The 12,134-nt window shown below is 29.7% G+C and overlaps 1 protein-coding gene across 1 annotated transcript; it reads left to right on the top strand.

The window, feature by feature from the left end:
- On the top strand, window positions 6,159-12,012 carry LOC109350681. Its single transcript, XM_019591935.1, has 7 exons — window positions 6,159-6,297; window positions 6,394-6,472; window positions 6,998-8,110; window positions 8,469-8,531; window positions 8,617-8,834; window positions 10,612-10,727; window positions 11,717-12,012. The coding sequence occupies exons 1-7, from the start codon at window positions 6,232-6,234 to the stop codon at window positions 11,811-11,813; spliced, it is 1,752 nt and encodes a 583-aa protein (XP_019447480.1). The 5' UTR covers window positions 6,159-6,231; the 3' UTR covers window positions 11,814-12,012.

Here is a 12,134-nt window from a genome sequence, read left to right as displayed (position 1 = left end):
TCATACTTGCGATTTTTATTTAAAATTAATTTTTTAACAAAAATAAAAAATATATTGATTTTTTATTTATTTTTTAACATTAATGTTAATATATTATATATGTATATCTAATTTTATTGGTATGTGGTTTAATTAATGGATCATTGGTTGAATAACTATACTAATGTACTAGTACGCTAACTAGTTTGATAACTAATACAGTATTAATAAAATTGGTGATGGTCAATACAGTATTAATAACATTGGTGATGACTAATACATTATTAATAACATTGGTGATGAAAATAGTGAATAGGTAATGACATTATATTAATATCAAGATGTTGTCATTAAAAGAAAATCAATTGGACATAATAGTTAACATTGATTTCTTCCTTATTTTGATTATATTGTATATGTGGTTTGGTTTGGATCATCAGGTTCCTAAAGTTACAATCAAATTCAATTTCTAAAAATAATCATATTCGGTTTTTGCAATTTTAATTTAATTTGGATTGGTTTTTAGTTTTATTTTTGGACCGATCTCGATTTGAATGTTAAGGGGTTCCATAAATTTATGAAGTTTTTCTGCTATTGGGTGAAATTATTCATAATTTTAAGCACTTGAAAAATATGATTATCATGGAAATTTGAATGAATGGCAAATAGTTAGTTAAACATGCTGTGCTGTTATATTCTATTTATTTATAGAATCTTTTGTAATTCAGTAATTTTATTATTATATATTAATGTAATACTGACAAAAATAATAATCATATGGATATACTATATTTAAAAAATATATTATATATAAAAATTATTATTATTATTAATGAAATATTTAATTTTAGAGGAATATTAACAATATAATATATAAGTGAAATATAAATTACAACAAGGTTAAAACACCGTTTGATTTATGCTTTCTTATAGAATTATTTGTTTATTTGATATATAAAAAGTTGTGACAATGAGGAGTGGATAGGCTAAAAGTTAAAGTATGAATTATAATTTAGTGGCAGGAATAATGATAGAATTGTGAGGAAGTTTATTTCAATGAGAAAAATGCTTTTCTTTTTGTTAAAGATGCATGCTTGCATGTATTGAGTTGAAATTCTATAATCACTCTCTTAACTTGTCGGTAAAGGCAATAATATCCTTTTCTAAAAGTAATTATTCAAAGACAATAAAATATCTCCTGATATAAGAAGATAACTTATCTTCTATGACTACTAAAATTATATCATGTGCCACTTTTAATTACTTTCTATAAAAATATTTCTAAAATTAACAAAATAATAAACATGTCATGTTTTTAATGGCAGGAGGAGATAAGTTATTCTCTGATACAAGGAGATACTTTATTCTATTATTCCAATCTCTCAACTCTTTAATATGATTTTTTTTAGATTTAATAGATATAGAAAGACAATGAAATGGGAAGGTAGTAAGAAATTTTGTAATAGAAAAGAAGAAAACAAAAAGGATGGTGGTGGGAAATTTCAAGGTTGAGTAAGTTGCAATGCAATTTCTCAAAAGGGTACATAGAGGAAATATTCTTTTTTCCTACTTCCCTAAAAATAACCTCTCATTTGTTTTTTAATATGTTATGTATGTTGTAAGCATTTGTTTTTATGAGACAAAAATGAGAGAATATAACATGACTTATATGACCATTAATCTCTTGTATATATCTTATGTGTTGTTTAACACAATTGATCTATTACCATGTGTTCTAATAATAATAGGGATAATTTCGTAATTTTTTATGTTCTTTGATATGAAGTATATCGGGTTGTAATCTTGTACATTGCTGACTAGGCTTTGTTCCATTACTATGTCTTTTATTTGGCTAAACTGGTTATCTTAGTATAATCGACAATTATATAAATCATATCTTATTCGTCTGCCGTTTGGTCAGGGTCTGTGCAGATTTGGCTGGTCATAAAGTGTTCTAGAACTGGAATAATTTTAATATTATGTGGTTAATACCTTTAATCAAATAAGATAGTTTGCTTCTGTTGTGTCTAATTTTCATAAGCTATGATGAAATATATTTTTACATAAATATCCATGTGTTAACTCTTATGTTTTTATATATGTTTGTTTTGTCTCCTTCATGATCTAGTTTTTTCTTTGTTGTTTTATAATTTCCAATGTACTAACTTCTTTGTTCTTTATAATAAAACTATGGTCTAATTGAATCATCTTATCTATAAAAAGTAAGAGAAAAATATGAATGGAAATAACCTTGAATTAAAATCAAAGAGTCTTATTTTATATGGAGTTCAAGGAAAAAATGCTTTATAAGTGTAATTTTAATTTTTAAACGTTCTAAAAAATTATTTTCTTTAATAAGTTCATCCACATTTGTATACATAGAAACAAGATTGTTGAGTCTCAAGGCTTTGTGATATGTAGCATCAAACAACATAAGGGGTTGAATAATGTTTGTCAATCTTTAAAAAAATGAAAAAAATATGTATACACTGACAGTGTATGAGTTTTACATACTGTCATTTTATTATCATCATTGATTTTTTAATTATTGTTGACTTTTTAGAAAAGATAATACAAATGAATGGTAATAATAAAGTGTATGTGTATAAATCTTTAATATGTCAGTGTATACATTTTATACTCTTAAAAAATTAGCATAAGCCTTAGATAATAAGAATGTGGTTGAGTAAGCTAATTAAATTAGATCATAGTAGTGTTATGATAATCATACCATACTGTCTGGTTGAACCAATAAACTGGTAAGTTAGTATTTATAATCGAACAGTATCAATTATACCGTTCTTGTGATTAAATATCTCAAAATTGGTTATATCAATCAATTTTTATTTAAAATTACAACTTTTTATAAAAATTACTTAATTTTTACCAAAATGTTGTTATGAAGGATTAAACACACCATCACTATATTTGTTATACTTCTTAAACATTATCTACCATCAAGTCATATATTTTATTGTAACAAAGGGTGAAAATAAAATTATTCATCACATTCTTTATATCAATGTTAATATAATATAAATCTACATCTAACTTTATAATATTCAATTTAATTATAAATTATCACTATAATACCATTTTATATTTTAACCGATTTGTTAATTGATGTAATCAAGTGAATTAGTTATAGTAGTTAGATGAGTTGCCACTTATAGAAAGTAGTTAAGTTGGTTGAAGTTGTTTTAGGAAAGTTGTATATTAGTTTGTAATCATCGAAGGATTATAAATAATTCCAATCACTGAATATTCATCGAAACTCAACTCTCATAACTTATTTCTCCTCTCCCTAACCACGATTTCTTCTTCTTCTTCTTCTTCTGCAACTCTTCTTTCTTTTTCTTTTCTTTCTCACACAACACTAACCCGATTTGATGACTATTACAATATTAATAATACTTACAGCATCTCAACTCTCAATAGACATATAAATGTAAGATACAGAGATTTATCTTGGTACACTCAAATCAAAAGCAATGTCTAGTCCCTAGCATCATTGTATTTTTGCACTATAACCAATACCATATTACATACACTAGTAATCTAAATCTATAGTTTAAATATGCTTTCAATAGTTTATTAATAAGGCCATACTTGAAAAAAAATGAGAATTATAGATGCTATTTGATTTTTTTCGAAGCATGAAGTTTGGTGCATTTTCAATTTTTAAAATATTATACCATGACTGATTGTTGCGTTTGATTGGAAAATAATCTGAACCATGATTTAGTAAGTTATCAACTAATATTGCACTTTAAATGATTTGAAATTTTTTATTTTAATTTTATAATATTAGTTTCCTTAAGGATAGTTTGAAACTTAGACTTCAAATTTTGGAATTAAATAAGTGCATTCAAAATAACTAATGATAGTATATCTTTTCTGATTTTATTATCTCACTATGATAAAAAATAAGATATATTTAAAATATTTTTTCTCCATGATGATGATAAAATAACAATAAAAAGATTGGATATTATCTTATCCTCTCTCTTAGTTGAATTATATAAATGTCCACTTTGGTCTTTTCCCAGTGGACCAATTTTATCATCAAAAAATAAAATATAAACTTGTATTTAAAGGTTGTGAATTTGAGTAAAAAATGTCTTTATTACCGGTCATAAAAATATATTTAAAATGATTAAATTGATTCATATCTTATATTTTTTGGACGATTTTAATTTTTTTAATACTTAGGGACCAAATTGGTAAAGTAAAATTTTAAGGAATATATTTACTATATATCTATATATATATATATAGATATAAAGTTAGGAAAATTTAATTATCTTTCTTGATTTAAAAACACTGTAATATTACCTTATTTAATATTAAAATACTCTATATGAGGTCTTGAAAACCAAGGAACTTTTAATTTTTTCCATTATCTAGAATTATTTGTTTTCAAAATGGTTTTTTAACCAATAAAAATAGAGATAGTTAATAAATTTAACAAAGGGAAATTAGATAGATAAAATTAAATGGTTCATAGAAACTATAAAAACCTTTAGAGACAAGAATGACTAATTTTTATTATCATTATATTTATTAGAGTTTTGGCAGAATTTGTCATGACAGGCTTATCTTTTAATGTAAGATACTTATTATGATATGTTAATACTAACATGAATAAGTTATAAGTTATGATATAAGAAAAAGTTTAAAACATAGAATATAATTTACTTTATTGAAAATAATGAACTTAATTTTAGAGAAATAAAAAAAGTATGATATAAGATGAAATCTTAAATTCTTTATTAGAATTGAATATAACATAGAAAAATATCTTACCAAGAACTAATTTCATTTACAATAGTAAGCAACTTTAGTATTTTAATTTTTTAGCATTTGATTTCAATTATGTGTTCCTACCATTTCATTACTATTTTTTCTCTCTAAATTTTGGTAGGATAATGTGGATATCTTTTGGATAATGACAGGAAGAATAAATATTATAAGTAACATATATTATTTCTTTCGTAAAAAAGGAAAAAAATATATTCTATCTCATCTTTCTCTTATTCTTCCGTTATGTTTATTTCAAGTTAATAGTTTTTTGGCATTATGTGTGGTTGAGATTCCAATCAATATCTTATAACACACATCTCATCAATGTCTCATTAAACTTTTTCACTTCTCTTTTACGAAAACATATTTTTGAAAGAGTAAATATCAACTTCTTTTTTTCTTCCCCTTTTTGGTATAACAAAGTATGGGTGAGTAGAACCAAACTCTACTCGTTTACCAAGTTTTGTTGGATCATGATTGAGCCCAAATAGAGTTGAGTCTCATCGGATCTAGGGCCAATCTCATGTTCAAAAAATAGATTTAGACATTATTTAGGTCAGACATGGGACAAACATGACCTGACAACTCGTCCCATCCCATTCCATGGTCACACGCTTGCACTTGTCTCTATTTAATTACGTATAGAGTTATGATATCTCTTTGGTTAAAAATAGCATTGATTATCTAATGTGTCATTATATATACATGATTAACAATATATATACATGTATCATTTCATATGTCAAATTACATATTCATAATAATAAGTAAAATTATTGAGAAGACTTTATATAAAATATGTATGCATTATATTTAATATGGTCTAGGCGAAGTTCGAGTTCAAAGTTTGTCCCAATTGATATTTGGATTTGGGTTAGCTTCGGGTTTATGACTATATCCAAGTTTAAAAAAATAACTCTACTGATACTTAGTATCTAATAATGGACAAACATTACCGAACCCATATTCACCCATGTAACCAAATATTCTCTTATCTATGATTAAGAACATTAATGTATGACTTCAAATTTCAACTTATGTGATAATATACACAAGTAAACATTTTTGGTAAAATTTAAGTCTTGTTAAATTTAATTAGTAAAAGGAAAAAAAAACCATTTACCGGTAGTATAAAAATTTTACATTATTCAAAATAGTATATTAAAAATAAATAATATTAAAAAATTTATACCTAAAATATACAAATATTAATTAAATTAAAAGAAAAAGTGGGTGAGCGATTCAAAATGGAAATCTGAATCCAGAAAGAGAAAAACACGTGACAACGTTGTCTTTATTTTGGCACATTTTATTACTTAGAACCGCGCAAAATTCAAATTTATTTATTTATATATATATATATATATATATTATATAATTTCACTCTTACACAAACCCTAAAACCACTCCAATTTGGGTTTTGTGAAAATTATTACTATTGATATTGCTATGGATGACGAAGATGAATGCACCAATTCAGAGCAATCTATATTAATTTCCCGATCTGATTCCAAGGTTGTTTTTTTCTTCACTTTCTTTCTTTGGTTCTTGGATTATTACTCAAATTTGAATTAAATCTTTGATTATTCCATGGTGGGTTTTGTGTTTTAGATCAATTTGCGAGAGAAGCTTGAAGCCCAACGTAAAAGGGTCAAAAAGAAAGATCTTGATTCTGTTGCTCAATCTGATGGTACTTTAATTTCTTAAACCGCTTTCAATTTGGCAAAAAAATCGCTTTTTTATGTTGTTCTTCAAAGATTTGAGCTTTTATGTAATTATTAGTGTTGGGTATATATGGGTTTATTTTATTAAGTTAAAGAAAATACCCATGTTTGTCTCTAAGGAAAAAAAAAGTGTATTTAATTTGAGTCTCTATGAATCTCAATTGTGTCAAAAAATTGGAATTAATGTTTTCTAAAGATTGGTTCTGAAAAGGAATTAATTTGACTATTATATGAGATTTTTAAGGACCAAGATGTGATTTTTCATTTCTCATAGACTAAATTGGAGGAGTGATATTCAATTTTTAAGTTATAATTTTGCCTTGCAGGTTTTTTGGACCGTGTGAGTTTTTCTTACGAGTTTGAGATTTATATATTCCGAAAGTTTGTCTGACAAAGGACTAATTTGACTAGTATTTGGGATTTTCAAGGATAAAGTTGAGATTTTTCATTTCTCGGATACTAAACTGGGGACTCACTTTTTTCTTCTTCAGGGGACAAAGAACACAGGGTTCACCGGTCGTTTGGTGAAAAGGAGATGTCACAAATCACCAAGATACCTGTAGCCACCATGGATGCTTCTCAAGAAGCAAAATCCGGAAGGAATACATTTTCGAATGAGGTTGATCTTGCCCCTAGGCCTATGGGTCTTAATAATGAAGCTTGCAGTGCCAAACATTCATCCCTTAAAAGTGGTGGATGTGTTGAGAATGTCACTAAAGTTTCATTATCCGAGAAGCGAGAAAGAGAGCAACATAGTAATTTTGCAAAATCAAAAGGAATTAGTGTAAATCTTAATGCAGAAGATGTTATTAGGCCAGTAAATCTTGAATCGGCACATTCTCGAAAAGGACATGGTCAATTAAAGTCAAAAGATGTGCCCGAGAATGCAAGCTGTACTGGAGGTACAGAAGAAAAAGATCCAATGAAAATATGGAAGGAGATGAAGCAAAATGGTTTTCTTTCATCCTCTCATGGAGGCATTCCAGTGCCAAAGCCACGTGGAAGAAAAAGTAAAAATGATACGCTCAAGAGAAAGATGGAACTAGCAAAGAGAGAGCAGGTAAACAAGTTTTCAAAAATTGCAGCTCCAAGTGGACTACTGAATGATTTGAACCCTGGAATTATAAATCATGTAAGAAATAGAAAACAGGTCCATTCAATTATTGAGGCTCTTGTAAAGTCCGAAAAGAATGAAAATAGCAGCACAGGGAGCAAACACGCATCACGTCGAATGAGTGGAAGCACAGAAGTTAGCAAAACGGACCTTGGACATGTGACTAATGTGGGGGAACATCAACTTACCTTTCCTCACGAAGAAGGGAACCTTCATAGCCCCTCAGGGAGCAATCAAACAACAAATTATCAGGTGACAGTGAGTGATTCCTCTTGGATTTTGAATGATAAAGTTAGTGATCGTGAAACAGAAACATGCACCATAGAGAAAGCTAGTCTTGAAAGTTGTGCATCACACTCAACCCATGTCACAGAAGATGACATTTTAGCCCTGAAATTGTCATCTCCGTCAAATGCATCAATGAGTTCTACTAATTTGTCAAAGGAGGAACCATCTAACTTCTCGATTGTTTCATCTCTTTCCTTGAAAGGCTAGTAGACATTTGCCCCATGCTTATGCTACTTTACTGTTTTTATTTCAGTTTTAGATGTTTATCTTCCTCTGTGTTTGTCTTTAAAGCATATCTTATAGTTTACAAGTAAGTGGAGGGGGGTCAAAGTTTTCTTTTATGGATTTAAAAGCTAGCCATTAAGTAATGTATTGGAAAAAAATTCCCTTGTCGTGTTAGTGTAGATTGTCACCAATTGGTATGATAAGAAGTAATTCAAGTGTGACTCTTTCAGATCGTCAAATATGTATTAGATAGATTAGGATACTAAGAAAAACTGTCGTAGTTGATATATGTTTTTAGAGCCTTTTGCTGATATGGATTGTCTTATGTTTTTCAGCTGCTACAGTAGCTTCTCAATGGCTGGAGCTTCTACATCAGGATATCAAAGGGCGTCTTTCGGGTAATGCTATATTTATTTCATTTGGCCAAGTTTGCAAGTGTAAAACTGCTTACATTTGTTTTTTGTACTCTTTACTTTCATGCAGCTTTGCGTCGCAGTAGGAAGAGAGTTCGTTCTGTAATCAGTACGGAGTTGCCTTTCCTTATATCCAAGGAACTTGAGAATAACCAAGATAATGATCATCATGCTACGGAAATCTCTGGTGTACTTCCCCCAAGCAAAACAACAGATTTGCATCGGGCAAGATGGACTGCTCTGTTTGATCGTATGGATGAAGAACTTTCAGAAGAGGAAAAACAACTAGTAAGTGCTTAAAAGATAGATAATTTTTTTTAATAGTGTTAAGTTTTATTTTAGGCTTCCTTAGGTCAAATGATGCTATAATATGCGACAAAAAAAATAAAGGGGTATCCCTTAAAAGGCACACATATGAGAAAAATAATAATGCTGTTGAAAAAATCATTTTTCTTTACAGTTATACTTTATTGGAGGTGGAGTAAGGCAGAATGCATATATTAACATGAAAAGTTGAATCTGCAAAGCTTAGGATCCATTTTTTTAGATACGACCAGTGTTGTTAAATTTTGGACATGTTGGTCCTATGGTGGGTTGCAGTGGCCGATTTTATTTAAAATGCCATTTGCCATTCGCTTAATTGTGGTTTCTGGTGGCTTCTGCATTTTGGCTCTTTCAGCTGCCATGTTGGAACTGATGGGTAGTTGGGTGTATTTTAGGTTTTTCCCAAAGCCCTAACTGAAGTTGCCCCCATCTCAGCCTTCGCCTGTCTTGGTTTTGTTTCAGTCTTCGCGTCTCTCACTTTCTACCTTTTTCTCTCCATTTCTGGTGACACCTATGTCGGACAACCTCCCAACTCCGACATGATTACTTCTGTTTTTTAGGTTAAAACTCCTCTCTTTCTTCCTTTTCTTGTATTCATCTTTTGTCTTCTCTCTTTTTCCTATTTTTTCCCTTAACCACCTCTGTTCTTGCATCGCTGTTTCTTTTTTCCTTAACTGTCTGCCCCTATTTTGACTTTTCTGTTGGCTATTGCGTGCTGAACCTGTAGTTATAAGTTTGATGAGTTTTATTAAAGCTTATCTATTGTTATTTGTTGGATGCTGCCTCTTTCTGATCTTGTTATGCAGTTTATTGCTCCCTCAAACATTCCCCCTAAATATGGATCACCTTAGTATCTGTGATGAACCTTTGTGGAGATTAACTCTGATATGATGCCTTGACTGAGAATAGTGATAAATGGGACTCAGGGAGGGTAAGGACTAGATGTCGGGGAAGGAGAAACAAGAATTTTTAATTTGAGGAGGAACGGGCTTTCAGGTGTCCACTTCTTTCCGACACTAGATAGTAGATACGATCCTGTAGATATGGCTCTTTGTCTAATTCATCATATCTTTGCGGGATACTTTCCGTCTTTCCCACACTTCAAATGGCACTATAAGTAAGTTGTAGATATGGCTATTTATGAATTCCAAATGCTTTAGTATTGAAGCAAGTAGCAAGTGAAATAATGAACATACCAAAGTTTTAAAACTCTGAAGTGGTGGAACCCACTGAACATGTTTAGGAGGACATAAATGTTGTCTTTTTGGTATTTCCAAAATCCCTAATTTGAGATTTCAAATAATGAAGATTTATACCTTAAAAAAGTACTAGTAAGTTTTAGCTCTTATTCAATCATTGGGGCTTTTAAGTCTTTAAAAGAATGAAAAGGAACATTACATTTTCTCCTTTATATATTTACTATTGCTATTTTGCTTTAATATATTATTTTGGAGCTGATAAAGTTTTGTATGATTAATTGTGGATTCTGATTCGATTGCTTCAGCTAGTACGTAGTGGTTCCCGAGAATTTAGTCAAGGTCCGCCACTGATAACAATATGACACAACTGTCTACTCCCTTTTATAAGGGTGGATATTAAAAATGTCACTCCTTGGTGAAAGTGGACTCTGGGGAAGTTGCGAAGTTGCTTGCTTCATTCCAGTGATTTGTTATACGTTTTCGAAGAAGTTTGTGCCTTTTATTCATCTAAATCTGAACTTTTTCGTGGTTCGCTATTTCAGGAAACTTGGTTGAATCAAGTAAAAGAAAAGCAACTTCTTTGTGACCAGGGATTGCATCATGTAAACTGGACAATGGCTTATGGTTTGCCACAGTCGGGTACAGAAAACGACTCCAGGTAGATATGTTAATTACATGATATGACATTGTATAGACTACTAACTTTGTGTACTTAATACTTGTTAGTTTTTTTGAAATTTATAAACTATTACGGTATGATTTCTACGCACAATAGAAAGTAAAGATCATTACCTAATGTGAATTCTATCAGAATGTTTTTAGGAGAGAGAGAGACTTGTGCAGTTAAATCTGAACTAACTTTGTAGATAACCTAATATTTGCATTGTAATGATAGTCAATCTGTGAAAAAGTGAAAATATTTTCGGATTACCAAAATATCAGTAGTCTTAAATAGTATGATAATGGGCTTATATTTAGAAGTCTCATGAGGAAACTTATTTTACCTAACATCAAAAAGTTTCACAGTAGTTTAGTAATATTAGGTAAGAAAAATATGTATCCTTTAGGTCTATGAACTTTGGAGCTTAACAACAAAGCCTTATTGATAACTGAAAAGACAAAAATGTTAGACTTAGAGATCAATACTTTCTCAATGAACATGATTTATGATAGAACATTATGGCATCGTTCGATCCATGTAGCTGACCCCACCTAGTGAGATAAAGACTTGGTTATTGTTGTTGTTTTGTTTCTTTGCCTCTTTTAAAAGGACGATATATTTTTCTTCAACAGAAGTGGTTTTATGTTTGTTTATCGAGAAATGACTGATTTCGATTGTCTGGGTATGAAAATTAGATGATTGATTTTGATTTCTGTTGTTGAAAGACTTATCATTTGCTTTGATATAATGGCCATGTAAAGTGTATTGCTTTGAACTTTTCTGTCATGATATATTTGGTAAACTAAATCTCTACTTGCATTCAAGTTTTAAAACCTCTCCCTATTTTGAACTTGTTCTTATCTTTGCAATAACCTTGTGCATCCATGCATTATAAATTGCACACTATTTTATGCCAATCTATAGAAACCTTATCTCTATATTAACTGTGAAAGCTTACATTCATAAATTTAACATATGTTATGCAGAGCATCGACAGTAGATAGCTCGGAGAAAGAGTTAGCCGTTAATGCAGCTGCAGCTTCGATATATTCGACATGTAATTTTCTCTTGTCTGAAAGTTAACTTGTGTATCCGACATTGAGTTTGATAGGTTCATCTAGTTATGTTGAGTTTCCATTTTTGTTTCTCTTTAATTTATAGCAACTCCCATTAGCAGTTGTATGAACATGAAGAAAAATACAGGTTACTTGTGATATAAGTAAACTTCTTATGTTGTAACACTACCTTTGCTAGAGATTATTTCTGCCTCTTTTACCAATCATTTTCAGAGTGAAGTAGTATTTGGTTGTAGTTATATGTCTAAATACTGGAAATCGATTTCAATAATCGTCAATGTGCCTTAGCATTAGGGGTAGCAAAAGGACGAGGTGGGGGTAGATTTTA

The sequence above is a fragment of the Lupinus angustifolius genome, chromosome LG06, assembly GCF_001865875.1.
Source record: "Lupinus angustifolius cultivar Tanjil chromosome LG06, LupAngTanjil_v1.0, whole genome shotgun sequence".
NCBI classification, from domain to species: Eukaryota; Viridiplantae; Streptophyta; class Magnoliopsida; order Fabales; family Fabaceae; genus Lupinus; species Lupinus angustifolius.
This window is presented reverse-complemented; position numbering and strand designations above follow the sequence as displayed.

Coding starts and splice junctions, on each gene's coding strand:
- LOC109350681 (XM_019591935.1), top strand. CDS start 6,232: ATGGATGACGAAGATGAATGCACCAATTCAGAGCAATCTATATTAATT. Junction 6,473..6,997: donor TTCTGTTGCTCAATCTGATG/GTACTTTAATTT, acceptor TTTCTTCTTCAG/GGGACAAAGAACACAGGGTT. Junction 8,532..8,616: donor TATCAAAGGGCGTCTTTCGG/GTAATGCTATAT, acceptor ACTTTCATGCAG/CTTTGCGTCGCAGTAGGAAG.